The sequence below is a fragment of the Aristolochia californica genome, unplaced genomic scaffold (assembly GCF_029961685.1).
Source record: "Aristolochia californica isolate CCGP_79_NKW_82.1479 unplaced genomic scaffold, dmAriCali1.0.hap1 SCAF_1, whole genome shotgun sequence".
Lineage (NCBI taxonomy): Eukaryota > Viridiplantae > Streptophyta > Magnoliopsida > Piperales > Aristolochiaceae > Aristolochia > Aristolochia californica.
The window spans coordinates 31,909,120-31,936,194 of NW_027181770.1; the positions used below are offsets into that span (position 1 = coordinate 31,909,120).

Genomic DNA, 27,075 nt, shown 5'->3' on the forward strand with positions numbered 1-27,075 from the left:
TTAAATTCTCAACTGAACGGCTGGTGGGATATTTACTCGAGTCAAAAACATCATTATTTTGCCTATTTACAACAAATCTGACCAAACAATCATTGATGATCGTAAAGTGATTTATCGTTCTATCGTGTGTAACAGGCTATATTTTTGTAAGAAATGACTTATGGATTGGGAGTCCACACTCCGTTAAAAATCCCCAACCTCCCCTTTTTTCCCAACGATTTCAAAACCTAATATATAAAAATTCGAAAGAATTTACAATCCCCAAAAATTACTGACAGTTTTTGGAATTATCTCACTCTACATTTGTGCATTTCCATTTTAGATGTAAAAATTTTTTATAAATAAAAACTTGAGTTTTCACTTTTCCCTTTATCCCAAAACAAAAAGAAAAGAAGGCAAATAGATCACAACAATAAGAAAATTTTATAGTTTGTGTATGCAAAAAATTCAAAATAAAAAAATGTAAGTAAAGAAAAATTTTCATGCACCACAAATGAACACAAAAGTTTTCATATCCAGGTTTGGGAAATTCCACTTGTTCAACCCTAATAGCTTGGAATTTTATAAAAAAGAGATTTCCAATTGACCCCACACATGTTTTAAATATGGATTATGCATGCTCGAATCATGTTGAAGATGCAAATGACCTACGGATCCAAGTCTCATTAAATTCTCAAGTGAACGTGCGGTGGGATATTTACTCTAGTAAAAAAACCATTATTTTGTTGATTGTAAAGTGATTTATCGGTCAATCGTGCGTAACGGGCTATATTTTTGTAAGAAATGACTTATGAATTGGGAGTCCGCACTCAGTTAAAAATCCCACGCCTCCCCCTTTTTCCTAACGATTTCAAAACTTAATATATAAAAACTTGAAGGAGTTTACAATCCCTAAAAATTACAGACACTTTTTGGAATTATTTCTCTCCAACTAGTACAATCCTAATTGCTTTGAACTTTATAAGAAAGAGATTTCTTCTACACATGTTTTAAAAATGGATATACATGCTTGAAATATGTTAAAGATGCAAATGTCCAATGAATCCAAAGCTTTTAATGAGAATAACAAACGCTCATAGTATTCTAAAATGAATGTGTCGTAGGATATTTATACGAGTAAAACAAGCCATTAATTTAGCCCATTCGCAAAAAATTGACCAAACAATCATGGATTATTGTAAAGTGATTTATCATGCGTAACAGACTATATTTTTGTATGAAATGACTTATGGATTGGGAGTCAACACAGTTAAAAATCCCGCGCCTCTCACTTTTCCAAATGGTCACAAAACCTGAGATATAAAAACTAAAAAGAGCTTACGATTCTTAAAACTTATAGACACTTTGGAATTATCTCTCTCTACATTTTTGCATTGTGCATTTCCATTTTAGATGTACATTTTTTTTCTTAAATCAAAACTTTGAGTTTTCGCTCTCCCTTCATCCCGTAAACAAAAAAGGAAAATAGATCACAACAAAATAAAAATTGTAGAGTTTATGAATGGAAAAAATTTAAAAGAATCACAAATGTAAGTAAAGAAAATTTATACATACACCACAAACGAACACAAAAGTTTTGTTATCCAAGTATGGGAAATTCCACTAGTACAATCCTTTAAAGGGCTTAAAATCCCCAAACATTAATGACACTCTTGTGAATTATCCCTCTCAAAATTTGTGCATTGTGCATTTCTATTTTAAATGTACACTTTTTTCTTAAATCAAAACTTTGAGTTTTTGCTCTCCCTTCATTTTGTAAACAAAAAAGGCAAATAAATCACAACAAAATAAAAAATTTTAAGTTTTTTTATGGAAAGATTTTTAACCAATAAAAAATTTTAGTAAAGAAAATTTATACACACACCACAAATGAACACAAAGATTTTGTTATCCAAGTTTGGGTAATTCCACTAGTTCAACCCTAATAGCTTGGAATTTTATAAGAAAGAGATTTCTTCTACACATGTTTTAAAAATGGATATGCATGCCTGAAACATGTTAAAGATGCAATTGACCTATGGATCCAAAGGTTTTAAAAATAATAACAAACTCTCGTTAAATTCTCAAGCGAACGTGCGGTGGGAAATTTCCTCGAGTCAAACATGCCATTTTTTGCCCATTTACAAAAAACTGACATAACAATCATAGGTGATTGTAAAGTGATTTATCATGTGTAACGGGTTATATTTTTGTAAGAAATGACTTATGGATTGGGAGTCAACACTCAGTTAAAAATCCCCCACCTCTTCCTTTTCCCGTCGATTTCAAAACCTAAGATATAAAAACTAAAAAGAGCTTACAATCCCAAAAAATTACAGACACTCTTTGGAATTATCTCTCTCTACATTTGTGCATTTTGCATTTCCATTTTGGATGTACATTTTTTTTTAACTCAAAACTTAGAGTTTTTGCTCTCCCTTCATGCTGTAAACAAAAAAGAAGAATAGATCACAACAAAATGAAAATTTTAGAGTTTATGTAAGGAAAAAATTCAAAACAATGACAAATGTGAGTAAAGAAAATTTATTCACAAACCACAAATGAACACAAAAGTTTTGGTATCCAACTTTGGGAAATTCCACTACTTCTACCCTAATTGCTTGCAATTTTATAAGAAAAATATTTCTTCTACACATGTTTTAAAAAAGGATATCCATGCTAGAAACATGTTAAAGATGCAAATGACCTATGGAACCAAATCTTTTAAAGATAATAACAAATGCTCATTAAATTCTCATGAGAACGTGCGGTGGGATATTTACCCGAGTAAAACAAGCCATTAATTATCCCATTTGCCAAACGCTGACCTACCAATCATAGATGATTGTAAAGTGATTTATCAAGTGTAACGACATATATTTTTTTAAGAAATGACTTATGAATTGCTTGTCAACACTCAGTTAAAAATCCCCCACCTCCCCCTTTTCCCGACCATTGCAAAACCTGAGATATGAAAACTAAATAGAGATTACAATCTCTAAAAATTACAGACACTCTTTGGAATTATCTCTCTCTACAGTTTTGCATTGTGCATTTCCATTTTAGATGTATACTTATTTCTTAAATCAAAACTTTGATTTTTCTCTCGCCCTTCATCCCGTAAACAAAAAAGGTATATAGATCACAACAAAATGAAAATATTAGAGTTTATGTATGGAAAAATTTATAACGATAATAATTGTAAGTGAAGAAAATTTATACACACACCACAAATGAACACAAAAGTTTTCTTATTCAAGTTTGGGAAATTCCACTAGTTCAACCCTAATAGTTTGGAATTTTATAAGAAAGAGATTTCTTCTACACAAGTTTTAAAAATGGATTTGCATGCTTGAAACATGTTAAAGATGCAAAATGACCTATGGATCCAAATATATTAATGGGAATAACCAACGCTCATTAAATTCTTCAGTGAACGCGCGGTAGGATCTTTACCCGAGTAAAACAAGCCATTATTTTGCCCATTTGCGAAACACTGACCAAATAATCTGTTGTGTTCCCGGGCCCTAGCTCGAGTTACACGACGGAGGGAGGGATCACCTTGCCGTTTCAGAGTCGAATCTGGCCACCGAGACCTCCCGGGACGACCTATGGTGTCAATTTGAGGAGATGAAGGTCGGGAAAGGTTTTACGGAAAGTCAAAAAGGGATGATGGAAGACAAACGCCGCCAGAGGAGGCCGGAGAGCGATTAGGGCTCGTCACCGGGAGCCATCACCGGGGGGTTCCAGGGGAACACCGACCCTGGTTCGAAAGGGAGAACTCAGATCTAGATTAATTCTTCCTTTTCATCATTCGTTCCACGGACCTTAAGTTAAGTCCAAAAATTCCAATTATTACAATGTTGCCCTACGGCTTCCATATGCGTGACTGAAAATAATTTAAATTACAATTACGCCCAAGTCACTTTTTTGGCACCTAATTCCCATGCATCTAATGTCTGAGTCAAGTCACCTCGTCGCCTCTGGGTGACCCGTCCTGCTATCGAGTCCACAACATCACTCCCCCCCTTAAAAACGAGGTTGTCCGCAATCTCAAACGTGGGGTAAGCCTGCTGGTAAACATCAACGTCCTCCCACGTAGCGTTGCTGGCGTCGGAGTGGGTCCACTGAACTAACACCTCCCTGCGGTGGGCATTCTGACGAGCATTTAAAATGTGGTGTGGCATGAGGGATAACTGACCTTCTTCCATGGGTGGTAGAGATGGGGTGCATGGATGATCACTGCCCTTGACGGGCTTGATAAAGGACACATGGAAAACATTATGGATCCGCACTTCTAGGGGGAGGTGGAGTTTGTAGGCTACCTCACCCACCCGCTGAGAGATGGCGAATGGCCCAAAATATTTGGGCGATAACTTGTGCCTGCCGCCTGCCATGGAGGACTGTCTGTAATGCTGAAGTCGCAACCAAACCAAGTCACCAACGCGGTACTGAACATCTCGGTGGCCTTGATCATAATACTCCTTCATTTTGACCTGGGCCTGCCACAGATGAAGGTGAATAACCACGAGCAACTGATCCCTCTCTATCAGAGCAGCGTCTCACTTTTCCCTTTATCTCAAAAATAGAAAGATAAGAAGGTAAACAAATCACAAAAAAAAAATTAGAGTTTATTTATGAAAAAAATTTAAAACAACAACAAATGCAAGTAAAGAAAATTTATTCACGCACCACAAATGAACACAAAAGTTTTGATATCTAGGTTTGGGAAATTCCACTAGTTCAACCCTAATAGCTTGGCATTTTATAAGATTGAGTTTTATAATTGATCCCACACATGTTTTAAATATGAATTATGAATGCTTGAAACATGTTAAAGATGCAAATGACCTTTGGATCCAAACCTCTTTAAATTCTCAAGTGAACGTGCGGTGGGATAACCTGAGTCCAACAAGCCATTATTTTGATTATTGTCAAGTGATTTATCGGTCAATCGTGCGTAAAGGTCTATATTTTTGTTAGAAATAGCTTATAGATTGGGAGTTCACACTCCGTTAAAAATCCCCCACCTCACCCTTTTTCCCGATGATAGCAAAACCAAATATATAAAATCTAGAAAGAGTTTACAATCCCTAAAAATTATAGATAGTTTTTGGAATTATCTCTTTCTAATTGGAATTTTAAATATGGATTATGCATGCTTGAAACATTTTAATGCTGTAAATGACCAATGGATCCAAACTTCATTAAAGTTTCAAGTGAACGTGCGGTGGGATATTTACCCGAGTCAAACAAGCCAATATTTTGCCCATTTACAAAAAAGCGGATATCCATTGATGATTGTAAAGTGATTTATCATTCAATCGTGCATAACGGGCTATATTTTTGTAAAAAATGACTTATGTATTGGGAGTCCATAATCAGTTAATATCCCTCGCCTCCCCCTTTTTCCCGTTGATTGCAAAATCTAATATATAAAAACTAGAAAGTGTTTACAATCCCTAAAAAATATAGACACTTTTTGGACTTATCTCTCTCTACATTTGTGCATTTCCAATTTAGATGTGTAATTTTTTTTATATCTGAAATTGAGTTTTCCCTTTTCCTTTTATCTCTTTAACAGAAAGATAATATGGCAAATAGATCACAAAAAACGAAAATTTTAGAACCTAGAAAATTTATTGACGCACCACAAATGAACACAAAAGTTTTAATATCCATGTTTTGGAAAATCTACTAGTTCAACCCTTATAGCTTGGAATTTTATAAAAAAGAGATTTCTAATTGATCCCACACATGTTTTAAATAAGGATGATGCATGCTTGAAACATGTGTAAGATCCAAATGACCGACAGATCCAAACCTTATTAAATTCTCAAGTGAACGTGCGGTGGGATATTTACCCTAGTTAAAATAAACCATTATTTTGATGATTTTAAATTGATTTATCGGTCCATTGTGAGTAAGGGATATATTTTTGTAAGAAATGAATTATGGATTGGGAGACCACACTCAGTTAAAAATATTCCGCTTCCCCCTTTTTTCCTAACAATTGCAAAACCTAATATATAAAAACTAGAAAGAGTTTACAATCCCTAAAAATTACAGACACTTTTTGAAATTATCTCTCTCAACATTTGTGCATTTCTATTTTATATGTATACTTTTTTCTTAAATCAAAACTTGAATTTTCACTTTTCCTTTTATCTCATGAACAAAAAGATAAGAAGACAAATAGATCACAACAAAATGAAAATTTTAGAGTTTATGTATGCAAAAAATTAAAATAACAACAAATGTCAGTAAAGAAAATTTATTCACGCACCACTAATGAACACAAAAGTTGAGAAATCCAAGTTTGGAAATTTCCACTAGTTCAACCCTAATAGCTTAGTATTTTATAAGAAAGAGATTTCTAATTGATCCCACACATGTTTTCAATATGGAATATGCATGGTTGAAACATGTTAAAGATGCAAATGACCTATGGATCCAAACCTCATTAAATTCTCAAGTGAATGGGTCGTGAGATATTTACCTGAGTCAAACACACCATTATTATACCAGTTTAAAAAAAATCTGACCTAACAATTGTTGATGATCTTTAGGTTATTTATCGGTCAATCATTCATAACGGGCTATATTTTTGTAAGAAATGACTAATTGATTGGGAGTCCACACTCCGTTAAAAATCCCCCGCCTCCCTCTTTTTCTCGACGATTGCAAAACATAATATATAAAGACTAGAAAGTGTTTACAATCCTTAAGAATTACTGTCACTTTTAGGAATTATCTCCTTTTGCATTTGTGCATTTACATTTTACATATAAACTTTTTTCATAAATCAAAACTTTAGTTTTTACTTTTCCCTTTATCTCGTAAGCAAAATGATAAGAAGGCATATAGATCACTACAAAATAAAAAAAATTAGAGTTTATATATGCAAAAAAATTTAAATCAACAAAAAATGTAAGTAAAGAAAATTTATTCACCACAAATGAACATAAAAGTTTTGGCATCCATGTTTGGGAAATTCCACTAGTTCAACCCTAATTGCTTGGAATTTTATAAGAAAGAGATTTCTAATTGATCCCACACATGTTTTAAATATGGATTATGCATGCTTGAAACTTGTTAAAGATGCAAATGACCTATGGATCCAAACCTCATTCAATTATCAAGTAAACGTGAGGTGGGATATTTGCACGAGTCAAACGAGGCAATATTTTGCCCATTTACAAAAATGTTGACCGAACAATCATTGATAATTTTAAAGTTATTTATCGGTTTATTGTGCATTACAGGCTATATTTTTGTAAGAAATGACTTATGGTTTGGGAGTCCACACTCAGTTAAAAATTCTCCACCTCTCCTTTTTTCCAGACGATTGCAAAACCTAATATATAAAAACTTGAAATAGTTTACAATCCCTAAAAATATAGACACTTTTTGGAATTATCTCTCTCTACATTGGTGCAATTCCAATTTAGATGTAAGATTTTTTCTTAAATATTAACTTGAGTTTTCACTTTTCCCTTTTTCTCAAAAATAGAAAGATAAGAAGGTAAATATATCACAACAAAATTTTTTTTAGAGTTTATATGAGAAAAATTTAAAAGAACAACAAAGGTAAGTAATGAAAATTGATTCACGCACCACAAATGAACACAAAAGTTTTGATATCCAGGTTTGGAAAATTCCAGTAGTTCAACACTAATAGCTTGGCATTTTATATGATAGAGATTTCTAATTGATCCCACACATGTTTTAAATATGGATGATGCATGCTTGAAACATGTTAAATATGCAAATGACCTATGGATCTAAACCTCAATAAATTCTCAAGTGAACGTGCAGTGAGATATTTACCTGAGTCAAACTAGCCATTATTTTGATGATTGTAAAGTGATTTATCGGTCAATCGTGCATAACGGGCTATATTTTGGTAAGAAATGACTTATGGATTCAGAGTCCACACTTAGTTAAAAATCCCCCACCTCACACTTGTCCCCGACGAAAGCTAAACCTAATATCTAAAAACTAGAAAGAGTTTACAATCCCTTAAAATTACAAACACTTTTTGGAATTATCTCTCTCTATGTTTGTCCATTTCCATTTTAGATGTATACTTTTTCTTAAATGAAAACTTGAGTTTTCACTTTTCCCTTTAGCTCGTAAACAAGAATATAAGAAGACAAATAGATCACAAAAAATTTAAAACTACAATAAATGTAAGAATAGAAAATTTATTCACACACCACAAATGAACACAAAAGTTTTGGTATTCATGTTTGGGAGATTCCACTTGTTCAACCCTAATTGCTAGGAATTTTATAAGGAAGAGATTTCTAATTGATCCCACACATGTTTTAACAAGTTGAAGATACAAAGGACCTACAGATCCAAACCTCATAAAATTCTCAAGTGAATGTGCGGTGGGATATTTACCCTAGTCAAAAAACCATTATTTTGATGATTGTAAAGTGATTTATCGGTCAAGCGTGCGTAATAGGCTATATTTTTGTAAAAAAATGACTTTTTGATTGGGAGCCCACACTCAGCTAAAAATCTCTCGCCTCCCTATTTTTCCCGAAGATTTCAAAACCTAATTCATAAAAACTCTAAAGAGTTTACAATCCCTAAAAATTACAAACACTTTTTGGAATTATCTCACTCTAATTTTGTTAATTTCCATTTTAGATGTATAATTTTTTCTTAAATCAAAACTTGAGTTTTCACTTTTCCCTTTATATTGTAGAGAGAAAGATAAGAAGGCAAATAGATCACAAAAAAAGAAAATTATATAGTCTATGTATGTAAAAAAATTAAAACAACAAAAAATGTTAGTGTAGAAAATTTATTCACCCACCACAAATGAACACAAAAGTTTTGATATCCATGTTTGGCAACTTCCACTAGGTTAACCCTAATCTCTTGGAATATTAAAAGAAAGAGATTTCTAATTGATCCCACACATTTTTAAATATGGATTATGCATGCTTGAAAGATGTTAAAGATGCAAATGACCTAAGGATCCAAACCTCATTAAATTCTCAAGTGAACGTGTAGTGGGATATTTACCCTAGTAAAAAAAACCATTATTTTGATGATTGTAATATGATTTATTTGTCAATCATAGGTAATGGGCTATATTTTGGCACGAAATGACTTATGGATTGGGAGTCCACACTCAGTTAAAAATCCCCCACCTCCCCCACCTCCCCCTTTTTCCAGGCGATTGCAAAACCTAATATATAAAAAATAGAAAGAGTTTACAATTCTTAAAAATTACAGACACTTTTTGGAATTATCTCTCTCTACATTTGTGCATTTCAATTTTTGATGTATACTATTTTCTTAAATCAAAACTTATGTTTTCACTTATCCCTTTATCTCGTAAACAAAAAGATAAGAAGGCAAATAAATCACAACAAAATAAAAATTTTAGAGTTTATTTATGCAAAAAATTTAAAACAAAAAAAAAATGTAAGTAAAGAAAATTTATTCATGCACCACAAATGAACACCAAAGTTTTGATATCAGAGTTTGGGAAATTCCACTAGTTCAACCCTAAAAGCTTGCAATTTTATAAGTAAGAGATTTCTAATTGATCCCACACATGTTTTAAATATGGATTATGCATGGTTGAAACATGTTAATAATACAAATGACCTATGGATCCAAACCTAATGAAATTCTCATGTGAACTTGCGGTGGGATATTTATCCGAGTCAAACAAGCCATTATTTTGCCCATTTACTAAAAAGCTGACCTAAAAATCAATGATGAATTTATAGTGATTTATCGCTCAATCTTACGTAATGGGCTATATGTTTTTATTAAATGAGTAATGGATATGGAGTCCACATTCAGTTAAAAATGCCCCCCCTCCCCCTTTTTCCGGACGATTGCAAAACCTAATATATAAAAACGAGAAAGAGTTTACATTCCCTAAAAATTACACATAATTTTTTGAATTATCTTTATCTACATTTGTGCATTTCCATTTTAGATGAACATTTTTTTCTTAAATCAAAACTTGAGTCACTTTGCCCTTTATATCGTAAACAGAAAGATAAGAAGGAAAATAGATCACAACAAAACAAAAATTTTAGAGTTTATGTATGCAAAAAAATTTAAAGCAACAACAAATGTAAGGAAAGAAAATTTATTCATGCACCATAAATGAACACAAAAGTTTTTATATCCAAGTTTGGAAAATTCCACTAGTTCAACCCTAATAGCTAGGAATTTTATATGAACGAGCTTTCTAATTGATCCCACACATGTTTTAAATAAGGATTATACATGCCTGAAACATGTCAAACATGCAAATGACCTATGGATCCAAACCTCAATAAATTCTCAAGTGAACGTGCAGTGGGATATTTACCCGAGTCAAACAAGCCATTATTTTGATGATTGTAAAGTGATTCATTGGTCAATCATTTGTAACAGGCTTTATTTTTGTAACCAATGACTTGTGGATTGGGAGTAAACACTCAATCAAAAATACCCCGCCTCCCCCTTTTTCCCGATAATTGCAAAACTTAATATATATAAACACGGAAGATTTTACAATCCCTAAAAATTAAAGACACTTTTTGGAATTATCTCTCTCTACATTTGTGCATATCCATTTTTTATGTATACTCTTTTTTTAAATTAAAACTTGAGTTTTTACTTTTTCCTTTATATCGTAAACAAAAAGATAAGAAGGCGAATAGATCACAACAAAATGAAAATTTTAGAGTTTATGTATGCAAAAAATTAAAATAACAACTAATGTAAGTAAAGATAATTTATTCACGCACCACAAATGAACACAAAAGTTTAGATATCCAAGTTTGGGAAATTCCACTGGTTCAACCCTAATAGCTTGGAATTTTATAAGAAAGAGATTTCTAATTGATCCCACACATGTATTAAATATGGAATATGCATGCTTGAAACATGTTAAAGATGAAAAAGACCTATGGACCCAAATCTCATTAAATTCTCAAGTGAAAGTGCAGTGGAATATTTATCCGTATCAAACATGCCATTATTTGGTCCATTTAAAAAAAATGACCTAACAAATCATTGATGATTGTAAAGTGATTTATCGGTCAATCATGTGTAACGGGCTATATTTTTGTAAGAAACGACTTTTGGTTTGGGAGTCCACACTCCGTTAAAAATCCCCCCGCCTCTCCCTTTTTCCCGACGATTGTAAAACCTAAAATATAAAAACTAGAAAGAGTTTACAATCCTTAAAAATTACAGACACTTTTTGGAATTATCTCTCTCAACATTTGTGAATTTCCATTTTAGATGTATACTTTTTTCTTAAATCAAAATTTAGTTTTCAGTTTTCCCTTTATCTTGGAAACAGAAAGATAAGAAGGCAAATAGATCACAAAAAACGAAAATTTTAGAGTCCACACTTAGTTAAAAATCCCCCGTTTCCCCCTTTTTTCTCTATGATTTTTATAACCTAATATATAAAAACTAGAAAGAGTTTAGAGTCCCTAAAAATTACAGATAATTTTTGGAATTATCTCTCTCTACATTTGTGCATTTCCATTTTAGATTTATACTTTTTTTTTAGGTCATTTTCATCTTTAACATGTTTCAAGCATGCATATCCATTTTTTAAAACCTGTGTAGAAAAATCTTTCTTATAAAATTCAGAGCTATTAGGGTTGAACTACTGGAATTTCCAAAACTTGGATAACAAAACTTTTGTGTTCATTTGTGGTGTGTGAATAAATTTTCTTTACTTACATTTGTGATTGCTTAAAATTCTTCCCATACACAAACTCTAAAATTTTCTTTTTGTTGTGAGCTATTTGCTTTTTATCTCTTTTTTTATTTACGAGATGAAGGGAAAGTGAAAACTCAAGTTTTGATTTAAGAAAGAAGTATACATCTAGATGTAAAATGCACAATGCACAAATGTAGAGAGAGATAATTCCAAAAAGTATCTGTAATTTTTAGGGATTGTAAACTCTTTTTAGTTTTTATATATCAGGTTTGCAATCATCGGGAAAAGGGGGAGGCGGGGGATTTTTAATTGAGTGTTTACTCCCAATCCATAAGTCATCCCTTACAAAAATATAGCCCATTACGCATGATAAATCACTTTACAATCATCAATGATCGTTAGGTCAGCTTTATATAAATGGGCAAAAGAATGGCTTGGTTGACTTGGGTAAATATCCCACCGCATGTTCTCTTGGAAATTTAATGTTATTCTCTTTAAAAGGTTTGGATCCATAGGTCATTTGAATCTACAACTTGTTTCAAGAATGCATATCCATTTTTTAAAACATGCATAGAAAAATCTCTTTCTAAAGGGGTATTTTTGGAATATTTTATTGTAAACCCTAACTGGGTGAACCCTATTTAAGGGGTAAGACTAATGAGAAATAGAAGCATGGAAGTATTAAGAATTAGGTTAAATCTAGCGTAAAGAGGCTTAGAGTTCTCCTCAACGAGCTCAAGGGTATCAAGCTTCCCTTAGGCTTGATCTTTCGTTTTCATCTTCCCCATGTCTTCCTACTACCCCTACGGTAATGCTTGGAAGACACGTAATCAGTGGCAGACCCCAGATGCTTCCAAAGAATCCACGTGTTAGATCCGGGACCGTAACAATATGTTAAAGATGCAAATGACCAATGGATCCAAAGCTTTTATAGAGAATAACAAACGCTCATTAAATTATCAAATGAACGTGCAGTGGGATATTTACCCTAGTCATACAAGCCATTATTTTGCCCATTTAAAAAAACCTGACTGAACAATCATAGATGATTGTCAAGTGATTTATCATGCGTAACATGCTATTTTTTTTTAGAAATGACTTATGGAATGGGAATCAACACTCAGTTAAAAATCTCCCACCTCTCCCTTTTCCCCATAATTGCAAAACCTAAGATATAAAAACTAAAAAGAGCTTACAATCCCAAAAAATTACAGACACTCTTTTTGAATTATCTCTCTCTACATTTGTGCATCGTGCATTTCCATTTTAGATGTACACTTTTTTCTTAAATCAAAACTTTGAGTTTTCACTCTCCCTTCATCCCGGAAACAAAAAAAGACAAATTGGTCACAAAAAATGGAAATGTTTTAGTTTATGTATGGAAATTTTTTTAAAAAATAACAAATCTAAGTAAAGAAAATTTATTCAAACACCACAAATGAAAACAAAAGTTTCATTATCCAATTTTGGGAATTTACACTAGTTCAACCCTAATAGCTTGGAATTTTACAAGAAAGAGACTTCTTCTACACATGTTTTAAAAATGGATATGCAAGCTTGAAACATGTTCATGATGCAAATGACCTATGGATCCAAAGCTTTTAAGAAGAATAACAAACGCTCATTAAATTCTCAAGTGAACGTGCGGTGGGATATTTACCTGAGTCAAACTAGCCATTATTTGGCCCATTTACAGAAAGCTTACCTAACAATCATAGACGGTTGTAAAGTGATTTATCAAGCGTAACGGGCTATATTTTTGTAAGCAATGACTGATGGATTGCGAGTAAATACTCAGTTAAAAATCCCCCTCCTCCCCCTTTTTCCCTAGATTGCAAAACCTGAGATACAAAAACTAAAAAGACATTACAATCCCTAAAAATTACTGATACTCTTTGGAATTATCTCTCTCTACATTTGTGCTTTGTTTATTTCCATTTTAGATGTACACTTTTTTCTTAAAGAAAAACTTTGAGTTTTCGCTCTCCCTTAATCCCGTAAACAAAAAAAGGCAAATAGATCACAACAAAATGAAAATTTCAGAGTTTATATATGGAAAAAATTTAAAACAATAACAAATTTAAGTAAATAAAACTTATTGACACACCACAAATGAACACAAAAGTTTTGTTATCAAATTTTGGGAAATTCAACTAGTTAAACCCTAATAGCTTGGAATTCTATAAGAAAGATATTTCTTCTACACATGTTTTAAAAGTTGATATGTGTGCTTGAAACATGTTAAAGGTGCCAATGACCTATGGATCCAAAGCTTTTAAAAAGAATAACAAATGCTCATTAAATTCTCAAGTGAACATGCGGTGGGATATTTACCCAAGTCAAACATACCATTATTTTGCCCATTTACAAAAAGCTGACCTAACAATCATAGATGATTGTAAAGTTATTTAACATTCGTAAATGGCTATTTTTTTTTTAGAAATGACTTACGGATTTGGAGTCAGCACTTAGTTAAAAATCCCTCGCCTCCCCCTTTTCCGCGCGATAGCAAAACCTGAGATATAAAAACTAAAAAGTGCTTACAATCCAAAAAAATTACAGACACTCTTTGGAATTATCTCTCTCTACATTTGCGCATTGTGCCTTTCCATTTTATATGTACACTTTTTTCTTAAAACAAAACTTTGTGTTCACGCTCTCCCTTCATCCCGTAAACAAAACAGGGCAAATAGATGACAACAAAATGAAAATTTTTAATTTTTTATATGGAAAAAATTTAAATCAATAAAAAATGTATGTAAAGAAATTTTTTGTCATCCAAGTTTGGGAAATTCCAAGAGTTCAACACTAATAGCTTGGAATTTTATAAGAAAGAGATCTCTTGTACACATGTTTTGAAAATGGATATGCAAGCTTGAAACATGTTAAAGATGCAAATGACCTATGGATCCATAGTTTTTAATGAGAATAACAAACGCTCATTAAATTTTGAAGTTGATATTTACCTGAGTCAAACAAGCCATTATTTTGCCAATTGACAAAATCCTGACCGAACAATCATAAATGATTGTAAAGTGATTTATCATGTGTAACGGGCTATATTTTTGTAAGAAATGACTTATGGATTGGGAGTCAAACACTTAGTTAAAAATCCCCCGCCGCCCCCTTTTCCCCACAATTGCTAAACCTAAGATATAAAAACTAAAAAGAGCTTACAATCCCTATAAATTACAGACAGTCTTTGGAATTATCTCTCTCTACATTTGTGCATTGTGCATTTCCATTTTAGATGTACGCTTTTTTCTCAAATCAAAACTTTGACTTTTCCCTTTCCATTCATCCCGTAAACAAAAAATGGCAAATAGATCACAACAAATTGAAAATTTATTCACACAGCACAAATAAACACAAAAGTTTTGTTATCCAATTATGGGAAATTCCACAAGTTCAACCCTAATAGCTTGGAATTTTATAAGAAAGAGATTTTTGCTACACATGTTTTAAAAATGGATACGCATGCTTGAAACATATTCAAGATGCAAATGCTCTGTGGATTCAAAGCTTTTAAAGAGAATAACAAACGCTTTTTAAATTCTCACGTGAACCTGCGATGGGATATTTACCAGAGTCAAACAAGCGATGATTTTTCGCATTTACAAAAAGCTAACCGAACAATCATAGATGATTGTAAAGTAATTTATCATGCGTAATGGGCTATATATATATGTAAGAAATGACTTATGGATTGGGAGTCAACACTCGGTTAAAAATCCCCCGCCACCACCTTTTCCCCACAATTGTAAAACCTATGATATAAAAACTAGAAAGACCTTACAATCCCTAAAAATTATAGACACTTTTTAGAATTATCTCTCTCTACATTTGTGCATTGTGCATTTCCATTTTTGATGTGCACCTTTTTCTTAAATCAAAATATTGAGTTCTCACTCTCCCTCCATTCCGTAAACAAAAAAAGGTAAATAGATCACAATAGAATGGAAATTTAGAGTTTATGTATGGAAAAAATTTAAAACCATAACAAATGTATGTAAATAAAATTTATTCACACACTACAAATGAACATAAAATTTTTGTTATTCAAGTTTGGGAAATTCCACTAGTTCAACCCTAAAAGCTTGGAATTTTATAAGAAAGAAATTTCTTCTACACATGTTTTAAAAAAGGATATGCATGCGTGAAACATGTTAAAGATGCAAATGACATGTGGATCCAAAGCTTTTAAAGAGAATAACAAATGCTTATTAAATTCTCAAGTGAACGTGCATTGGGATATTGACCCGAGTCTAACAAGCCATTATTTTGCCCATTTACAAAAATTTGACCTAACAATCATAGATGATTGTAAAGTAATTTATCATGACTAATGGGCTATCTTTTTGTAAGAAATGATTTGTAGATTGGGAGTCAACACTCAATTAAAAAATCCTACTTCCCCTTTTTCCTAATGATTTCAAAACCTGAGAAATAAAATTTAAAAAGTGCTTACAATCACTAAAAATTACAGACACTCTTTAGAATTATCTCTCTCTACATTTGTGCATTGTGCATTTCCATTTTAGATGTTCATATTTTTCTTAAATCAAAACACTTAGTTTTCGCTCTCCCTTCAGCCTGTAAAACAAAAAAAGACAAATAGATCACAACAAAATGAAAATTTTAGAGTTTATGTAAGGAAAAATTTTAAAACAATAAAAAATGATGGTAGAGAAAATTTAATCACTCACCACAAATGTAAACAAAAGTTTTGTTATCCAAGTTTGGGAAATTCCACTAGTTCAACCCTAATAGCTTTGAATTTTATAAGAAACAGATTTCTTCCCCAAAAGTTTTAAAAATGGATATGCATGCTTGAAACATGATAAAGATGTAAATGACCTATGGATCCAAAGCGTTTTTAGAGAATAACAAACGCTCGTTAAATTCTCAAGTGAATGTGCGGTGGGATATTTACCCGAGTCAAACAAGTCAATATTTTGCCCATTTAAAAAAAGCTGACCTAACAATTATAGATGATCTTAAAGTGATATATTATGCAAAACAAGCTATATTTTTTTAAGAAATGACTAATGGATTGGGAGTCAAAACTCAGTTAAAATTCCCTAGCCTAACCCTTGTCCCCACGATTGCAAAACATGAGATATAAAAACTAAAAAGAGCTTACAATCCCTAACAATTATAGACACTCTTAGGAATTATCTCTCTCTACATTTTTGCATTGGGCATTTAAATTTTAGATGTAAATTTTTTTATTAAATCAAAACTTTGAGTTTTTCCTCTGCCTTCATCTCGTAAACAAAAAAAAGCAAATAGATCACAACAAAATGAAAATTTCAGAGTTTATGAATGGAAAAATTTTAAAACAATAACAAATGTAAGTAAAGAAAATTTATTCACAGACCACAAATGAACATTAAAGTTTTCTTATCCAAGTTTGGGAAATTCCACTAGTGCAACCTTAACAGCTAAGAATTTTATAAGAAAGAGATTTCTTCTACACATGTTTTAAAAATGGATATGCATGCTTGAAACATGTTCAAGAAGCTAATGACCTATGGATCCAAAGCTTTTAAAGAGAATAAGAAACATTCATTAAATTCTCAAGTGAACATGCGGAGGGATATTTACCTGAGTCAAACAAGCCATTATTTTGCCCATTTACAAAAAGCAGACCTAACAATCATAAATGATTGTAAAGTGATTTATAATGCGTAACGAGATTTATTTTTGAAAGAAAAGACTTATGGAATGGGAGTCAACACTCAGTTAAAAATCCCCCGCCTCCCCCTTTTCCCGACGATTGCAAAACCTGAGATATAAAAACTAAAAAGATCTTACAATCCCAAAAAATTACAAAGACGCTTTGGAATGATCTCACTCTACATTTGTGCATTGTGCATTTCCATTTTAGATGTAGCCTTTTTTCTTATATGAAAACTTTGAGATTTCGCTCTCCCTTCATCCTATAAAAAAAAAAGACAACCAGATCACAACAAAATGAAAATTTTAGAGTTTATGTATGAAAAAAATTAAAAAACAATAACAAATGTAAGTAATGACTTATGGATTGGGAGTCAAAATTGTGTTAAAAATCCCTAGCCTTCCCCTTTCCCCATGATTGCAAAACATGAGAGATAAAAACTAAAAAGAGCTGACAATCCCTAAAAATTACAGACACTCTCTGGAATTATCTTTCTCTACATTTCTGCATTGCGCATTTTCATATTAGATGTATACTTTTTTCTTAAATCAAAACTTTGAGTTTTTGCTCTCCCTTCATCCCGTAAACAAAAAAGGGCAAATAGATCACTACAAAATGAAAATTTTAGAGTTTATGTATGGAAAAATTTTAAAACAATAAAAAATGTAAGTAAAGAAATTTTATTCTCACACCACAAATGAACACAGAAGTTTTGTTATCCAAGTTTCGGAAATTCCACTAGTTCAACCCTAATAGCTTGGAATTTTATAGGAAAGAGATTTCTTCTACACATGTTTTAAAAATGGATATGCATGCTCAAAACATGTTAAAGATGCAAATGACCTATGGATCCAAAGCTTTTAAAGGGAATAACAAACGCTCATTAAATTCTCAAGTCAACGTGCGGTGGGATATTTACCCGAGTCAAACAACCCATTATTTTTCCCATCTACAAAAAGCTGACCCAACGATCATGGATGATTGTAAAGTGATTTATCATGCGTAACGGGCTATATTACCCTAAGAAATGACTTAAGGATTGGGAGTCATGACTCAGTTAAAAATCCCTGCCTCCCGCTTTTTCCCGACGATTGCAAAACCTGATATATAAAAACTAACAAGAGCTTACAATCCTTAAAAATTACATACACTCTTTGGAATTATCTCTCTCTACATTTGTGCATTGTGCGTTTCCATTTTAGATGTATACTTTTTTCTTAAATCAAAACTTTAAGTTTTCACGCTCCCTTCTTCTCGTAAACAAAAAATGCCAAAAAGATCACAACAAAATGAAAAATTTACAATTAATTAATGGAAAAAATTTAAAACCATAACAAATGTTAGTAAAGAAAATTTAGTCACAGCCCACAAATGTACACAAAAGTTTTGTTATCCTAGTTTAGGAAATTCCACTAGTTCAACCCTAACAGCTTGGAATTTTATGAGAAAGAGATTTCTTCTACACATGTTTTAAAAATGGATATGCATGCTTGAAACATGTTAAAGACACAAATGATCTAAGGATCAAAAGCTTTTAAAGAGAATAACAAACGCTCATTAAATTCTCAAGTGAACGTGCTGTGGGATATTTACCTGAATCAAACAAGCCATTATTTTTCCCATTTACAAAAAGCTGACCTAACAATCATAGATGATTGTAAATTGATTTATCATGCATAACGGCCTATATTTTTGAAAGAAATGACTAATGGATTGGAAGTCAAAACTCAGTTAAAAATCCCTAGCCTTCCCCTTTTCGCCATGATGGCAAAAGATGAGAGATAAAAACAAAAAAGAGCTAACAATCCCTAAAAATTATAGACACACTTTGGAATTTTCTCTCTCGACATTTGTGGATTGTACATTTCCATTTTAGATGTACACTATTTTCTTAAATAAAAAATTTGAGTTTTCGCTCTCCCTTCATCCCAAAAACAAAAAAAAGTAAATTGATCACAACAAAATGAAAATTTTAGAGTTTATGTATGGAGAAAATTTAAGAAAATAACAAATGTAAGTAAAGAAAATTTATTCACACACCACAAATGAACACAAAAGTTTTTTTTTCAAAGTTTGGAAAATTCCACTAGTTCAACCCTAATAGCTTGGAATGTTATAAGAAAGAGATTTCTTCTACACATGTTTTAAAAATGGATATGCATGCTTGAAACATGTTAATGATGCAAATGACCTATTGAGCCAAGGCTTTTAAAGGGAATAGCAAACACTCATTAAATTCTCAAGTGAACGTGTTGTGGGATATTTACCCGAGTCAAACAAGCAATTATTTTGCCCATATACAAAAACTTGACCTAACTGTCATAGATAATTGTAAATTGATTTATCAGGCGTAATGGCCTATATTTTTGTAAGAAATGACTTATGGATTGGGAGTCAACACTCAGTTAAAAATCCTTCACTCACCCTTTTTCCCCACAATTGCAAAACCTGAGATATTAAAAAAAAAAGAGCTTACAATCCATAAAAATTACACACAGTCTTTGGTATTACCTCCCTCTACATTTGTCCATTGCTCATTTCCATATTAGAAGTATACTTTTTTCTTAAATCAAAACTTTGAGTTTTCGCTTTCCCCTCATCCTCTAAACAAAAAAGGGCAAATAGATCACAACAAAGTGAAAATTTTAGATTTTATGTATGGAAAAAATTTAAAACAATAAAAAATGTAAGCAAAGGAAGTTTATTCACACACCACAAATGAACACAAAAGTTTTTTTGTTCAAGTTTTGGAAATTCCACTAGTTCAACCCTAAAAGCTTAAAATTTTGTAAGAAAGAGATTTCTTCTACACATGCTTTAAAAATGGATATGCATGCTTAAAACATGTAAAAGGTGCAAATGACCTATGGATCCAAAGCTTTTAAAGGGAATAACAAACGCTCATTAAATTCTCAAGTGAACGTGCGGTGGAAAATTTACCCGAGTCAAACAAGCCATTATTTTGCTCATTTACAAAAGTGACATAACAGGCATAGATGATTGTAAAGTGATTTAGCATACGTAACGAGCTATATTTTTTTAAGAAATTACTTATAGATTGGGAGTTTAGTCAAAACTTTGAGTTTTCGCTCTCCTTTCATCCCGTAAACAAAAAAGGGCAAATAGATCACAACAAAGTGAAAATTTTAGTTTTATGTATGGAAAAAAATTATAACAATAAAAATTTTATAAGCAAAGAAAGTTTATTCACACACCACAAATGAAGACAAAAGTTTTGGAAATTCCACTAGTTCAACCCTATAAGCTTAAAATTTATTAAGAAAGAGATTTCTTTTACTCATGTTTTAAAAATGGATATTTATGATTGAAACATGTTAAAGATGCAAATGACCAATGGATCCAAAGCTTTTAAAGAGAATAACAACTGCTCATTAAATTCCCAAGTGAACGTGCAGTGGGATATTTACCCGAGTCAAACAAGCCATTATTTTGCGCATATACAAAAAGCTGACCTAACAATCATAGATGATTGTAAAGTGATTTATCATGCGTAACGGGCTATATTTTTGTAGGAAATGACTTATGGATTGGGAGTCATTACTCAGTTAAAAATCCCCTGCCTCCCCCTTTTTCCCACGATTGCAAAACCTGAGATATAAAGACTAAAAAGGACTTACAATCCCTAAAAATTAGAGACACTCTTTGGAAATAACTCTCTCTAAATTTTGCATTGGGCATTTCCATTTTAGATTTACACTTATTTCTTAAATCAAAACTTTGAGTTTTCCCTCTCCCTTCATCCAGTAAACGAAAAAAGGGCAAATAGATCACAACAAAATGAAAATTTTAGTATGGAACAAATTTAAAACAATAAAAAATGTAAGTAAATAAGATTTATTCACATACCACAAATGAACACAAAATTTTTGTTCACCAAGTTTGGGGAATTCCACAAGTTATACCCTAAAGGCTTGGAATTTTATAAGAAAGAGATTTCTTCTACGCATGTTTTAAAAATGGATATGCATGCTTGAAAAATGTTAAAGACGCAAATGACCTATGGATCCAATGCTTTTAAATGGAATAAAAAATGCTCATTAAATTCTCAAGTGATTTTTCCTACGTAACGGGCTATATTTTTGTAGGAAATGACTTATGGACTGGGAGTCAACACTCAGTTAAAGATCCCCCTCCCCCTTTTCCCCATGATTGCAAAACCTAGGATATAAAAACTAAAAAGAGCTTACAATCCCTAAAAATTACAGACACTCTTTGGAATTATCTCTCTCTACATTTTTGCATGGTGCGTTTCCATTTTAGTTGTATACTTTTTTCTTAAATAAAAAATTTGAGTTTTCACTCTCCCTTCTTTCCGTATACAAAAAAAGGCAAATAGATCACAACAAAATGAAACATTTACACATAATGAATGGAATAATTTTAAAACAATAACAAATGTAAGTAAATAAAATTTATTCACGCACCACAAATGAACACAAAAGTTTTGTTATCCATGTTTTTTAAATTCTACTTGTTCAACCCCAATCGCTTGGAATTTTATAAGAAAGAGTTTTCTTCTAAGCATGTTTTAAAAATCCCAATCCCCCCCCTTTTCTTGATGATTGCAAAACTTGAGATATAAAAACTAAAAAGAGCTTACAATCCCTAAAAATTACAGACAATCTTTGGAATTATCTCACTCTACATTTGTGCATTAAGCATTTCCATTTTAGATGTACACTTTTTTCTTAAATCAAAACTTTGAGTTTTCGCTCTCCCTTCATCCCCTTAAAAAAAGGCAAATAGATCACAACAAAATTTAGAGTCTATGTATGGAAAAAATTTAAAACAATAACAAATGTAACTAAAGAAAATTTATTCACAAACCACAAATGAACACAAAAGTTTTGTTGTCCAAGTTTGGGAAATTCCACTAGTTCAACCTTAATAGCTTGGAATTTTTCAAGAAAGAGATATCTTCTATGCATGTTTTAAAAATGGATATGCATGTTTGAAACATGTTAAAGATGCAAATGACCTATGGATCCAAAGCTTTTAAAGAGAATAAAAAACGCTCATTAAATTCTTAGGTGAACGTGTGGTGGGATATTTACCGGAGTCAAACAAGCCATTATTTTACCCATTAGAAATAAGCTGACCTTAACAGTCATAGATGATTGTAAAGTGATTTATCATGCGTAACGAGCTCTATTTTTTTAAGAAATGACTTACGGATTGGGAGCCAATACTCATTTACAAATCCCTCGCCTCCCTCTTTTCCCAATGAGAGCAAAACCTGAGATTTAAAAAATAAAAAGATCTTACAATCCCTAAAAATTACATACACACTTTGGAATTATCTCTCTCTAAATTTGTGCCTTGTGCATTTCCAATTTAGATGCTAACTTTTTTCTTAAATCAAAACTTTGAGCTTTTGCTCTCCCTTCATCCTGTAAACAAAAAATGCAAAATAGATCACAACAAAATGAAAAGCTTAGAGTCTATATTTGGAAAAAATTTAAAAAATAAAAAAATTAAGTAAAGTAAATTTATTCACGCACCACAAATGAAACACAAAATTTTTGTTATCCAAGTTTGGGAAATTCCACTAGTACAACCCTAATAGCTTGGAATTTTACAAGAAAGAGATTTCTTCTTCTCACGTTTCAAAAATGGATATGCATGCTTGAAACATGTTAAAGATGCAAATGACCTATGGATCCTAAGCTTTTAAAGACTATAACAAACGCTCGTGTAATTCTCAAGTAAACGTGCGGTGGGATATTTACCCGAGTCAAACAAGCAATTATTTTGCCCATTTGCAAAAGCCGGACCAAACAATCAGAGATGATTGCCAAGTGATTTATCATGCGTAACACGCTATATTTTTATAAGAAATGACTTATGGAAGATGGAGTCAACACTCAGTTAAAAAACCCCTGCCACCCCCTTTTCCTGACGATTGCCAAACCTGAGATATCAAGAGTAAAAAGAGCTTACAATCCCTAAAAATTACAGACACACTTTGGAATTATCTCTCTCTACATTTTTGCATTGTGAATTTCCCTTTTAGATTTATTATTTTTTCTTAAATCAAAACATCTACTTTTCGCTCTCCCTTCGAGGACCTATTGCCATGATTCATGTATTTATTACTTAAATTCAGATTATCGATGGGTTTAAGATTATATTAGAAGTTTGGACCAAGTGGGAGAATGCTAACCGTTTTATCATGATAAACCGTTTCTCATAACCGTGGTCTCAACTTTTGGCAATTGCAACTCCCTCGGTAACATGAAGCCATGAAGAACCTTGATGGGAGGTTGGCTTCAGATCGTTGTTTTTTGGTCCCCTGTCTCGTCACTCAATCCCCTTTTCAGTTTAGCCATCGCCGAGAGTGTTCAGAGATTGGAAGTGTCAAACAAAGAGAACAAAGACCTTTTTCTTACAGAATCTGATCGTATGGAGGGAGGTATGATCTGTGCTTCCATTTATATTTATCTTATGAATTCATGAAGTAAGAAATTCATATTTAAGTCTTACAGAGCCTTCCCAATTATCATCGCGGTTTCTTGGTCCGTATCTCTCCTTCTTTACCCTCTGAGACTTTCTTGATTCTCCAAATGCACCTCCATGTGCCCAAGAAGCCCCCATGAATCTTTGGTTTTAGAGTAATCTTGAAACTAATATTTCAGAGGAATCTTTGTATTTTTCTTATTTTGTGTTCTACATAGACCAAGAAGATGAAGGCATCCGACCACCCTAAGTCTGAACGACAGATAATTTCTGGGAAGATTTTCTTGTTAAAGATACCGAAAGGTAATTGCCTTGTTTTTTTCTATTCTCCGTCATCTTTTCTTCTTCGATTGGCATTCCTTTTTCTTTCCTACAAATTTTTTATCTTCATTATCTTCGAATTATTGGTACTGATTCTCTGTCTCTCTCTCTTTCTTTACCCTCTTGAGATTTTCTCAATTCCCGATGTGCCTCCTATTAAGATAATTCTGACCAGATTAACTAGGAAGCAAACATAATAAGACACTATTTTAACGTGGTTCACCCAACTCTAGCTACGTTCATAGGCTACTGCAGATATATTATTATAGGAAGAAAATATACAGAGTGTTTTCAACACTTACAAGTCACTATTGGGAGATAGGACCCAAGCCCACACGACCAAGGATGTCACACATATTCAAGTGTATTAGAATATGGGCCCATGCCCATAAGACCAATGAAGACCCATGCATTCAAGAGATATAGAAGACGGGCTCAAGGCCCATATATCAAGGAGAAGGCTCATAGTCCCACATACAATGATGGAAGGATGGTAAATAAAGAGTCATCTCATAGACATGGTATTGATGTACTTAAGTTAAAGTTCTAGGGTAAAAACCCTAAACCCTAAACCATAAATTCAGGGGTATTATTGTAATACAGTAGTTTCATAAATTTATAAATAGAGCATCAGGGGGAGGGTTAGGGATCAAGTCCATAACCTCTTCTCCTCCAGTTTTCTCCCAATGTCTATCTCATTTTTCTCCGTGACCTAAATTCATGGAGTCCTGAAAATCAACATGGTATTAGAGCTTTGATTGTCAGGACTCCGACTATGGTTTTACAAGTTTCATTCTCGTCCATTGTTAGAAATAAAATTTCCTTTATTTCTTAGTCTCGTGCATTATTTTTTTTCTTTCTTATTTTTATTAAATCATATTTCCTTGGAGTCTTTAGTTTAGTATCCTTGCTTGTCAGTAGTTTTTGTCCGTCGTCTCCGTCCATCCTGCTCTATTGTTGTTTATCTAACTGTCTGATCGCTACTGATTTATCATCCCTCCTGATCATCCAGTAGCTTCATCGACTTCTAAGCTAATAGTCCCTACCAACACTGTCAAGAAAATTGCTCCACCGAAGTGCATGGAGATTTTCCGTCCAAACTTCTTAGTCACCAATGAGGCGATGAGAGTGGCGAGATAGAGAGACGACGTGAAAGTTGTCAAAAACTGACTGTCGAACGCCGCGCCACCAAAATACCCATAGCTGCAGTGCCGCCGCGTCTGGTAGCCGATAGGAGAAGTCTGACGCAGGAAGACTGATTGCCGCTCGTCGACGGGGATGGGAGAGGCGAACACTGGAGGTCTGGGCCGCGTGCAGAGCACCTCGCTTAACATCACTCAGCCTAGAAAAACGATTGCTGTTGTCTCTGTTTCAGCTCTGTTCGGCTGAGAGGCCGAAGACGACGACATCTTGCAGAAAAAACTTCTCTGCCCGAGCCTCTTACTCCGTCTAGAATACTGTTTTCGGCGAGTTGTCTTTGTCACCAAATCCATTACAGCGTCGGCGTCCGGGAAGAAGATGTACTACTGCTGCATTTTTTTCGTTGTTCTCTGTTCGGCCGTAGGGAAAGACGACCCACCGTCGCCGAAGAAGACGACTCTACCGTCCCTACCGTCCCGAGCTGTTCGGCGCCGTGGGGAAGAAGGAGATACTGCCGAGATTAGGTTCTGCATATATTTTTCTATTGTCCCAAGTTATTCGGCGCCATGAGGAAGACGAAGGTATTCTAAGTTGTTCAACGTCGTGGGGAAGAAGGAGACGTTTTCCCGATTCTTGCCGATGATATTGGGAAAGAGTCCAGAATCCCGAAAAAAATTTAGAAGCCGCGTGACGAAGAAGGCACTGTTTAAAAATTAAACATTTACTAACTTTAGGGAACTGGTTTAATTGAGCGCTAGGCCAACCGGACGAGCCCGTGTTCACCCAGCGACGGTTTTGCTAACCCGAGGATGCTCATGTTCTATTGAGCGAACTCGGACCGAGTCAACCAGGTCTGGGTCAACTTGACTCGGGCCACCTATGTTTTCTACCTCGGTATTCGTTTGTAGACCAAAATTTATACATATTTTTGCCATGACTCGGATATATTCATCTACTATTTGACTCGGTGCGACTCGGTAAATTTTTTGTCTGGCTGGATTATTAATTTTGAAGAATTTATAGATTATTTCTTGGTCAATATATTATTTGGTACAAATATCTGCATTGGATTATTTCATGGATCATTTTACAAGGATTATTTTGGGTTGTGTTAAATGGGCCCAAACCCATTTCAGCTATTGCTATTGCGTCTCTTTTGATGAGACATTATTATTGAAGAAGAGGTGGCCTCAATATATGTTACATCAAAGTGACAGAGGAGCTTATTACTACATCCACTACCCGTAAGGACATCTATGTTATTTCACGGAGATGGAAGAGTTTATTACTAGCTCTATATTATACCCCCATGAATTGACATTTATTACTCTTACCACTTGAGAGTCGTTGTCCAGTGGAGGGACACGGTGATGAAGGAGTTTTTTTATTATTACACTTCTGAACGACGCATAGACCCACTACCTATAGAAGATAGGAGTGTGCCGAACATCCAACATATAGACCCACTACCTATAGAAGATAGAAGTTAATTGACTGGATTAAAGAGCAATGTCATATGACTTGAAGTACTTTTACTCTCATTTTTCTTATGCCAACTGGGACTCATGAACGAGAGCACCAGTGTGAGGGGGAGTTTTGGAAGATCTCAACATTATACACAAAAATGATTCTATATATCATTTGCACCAAGCTGGGAGTTCTTGTTGTTCTCTCACCCCCAACTTGAGGGGAATGTTGGAAGATAGGGCCCAAGCCCACACGACCAGGGACGGATCACATATTCAAGTGTATTAGAAGATGGGCTCATACC

General features: G+C 33.3%; 1 protein-coding gene across 1 annotated transcript; it reads right to left on the reverse strand.

Annotated features, from left to right (window-relative positions):
• Positions 1 to 3,890: 3,890 nt before the first annotated feature.
• On the reverse strand, positions 3,891 to 4,469 carry LOC137947149 (uncharacterized). Its single transcript, XM_068793350.1, has one exon. The coding sequence runs from the start codon at positions 4,467 to 4,469 to the stop codon at positions 3,891 to 3,893; it is 579 nt and encodes a 192-aa protein (XP_068649451.1).
• Positions 4,470 to 27,075: the final 22,606 nt, after the last annotated feature.

Excerpts from the sequence above, each read along its gene's own strand:
- LOC137947149 (XM_068793350.1), bottom strand. The coding sequence starts at position 4,469 with ATGAAGGAGTATTATGATCAAGGCCACCGAGATGTTCAGTACCGCGTT.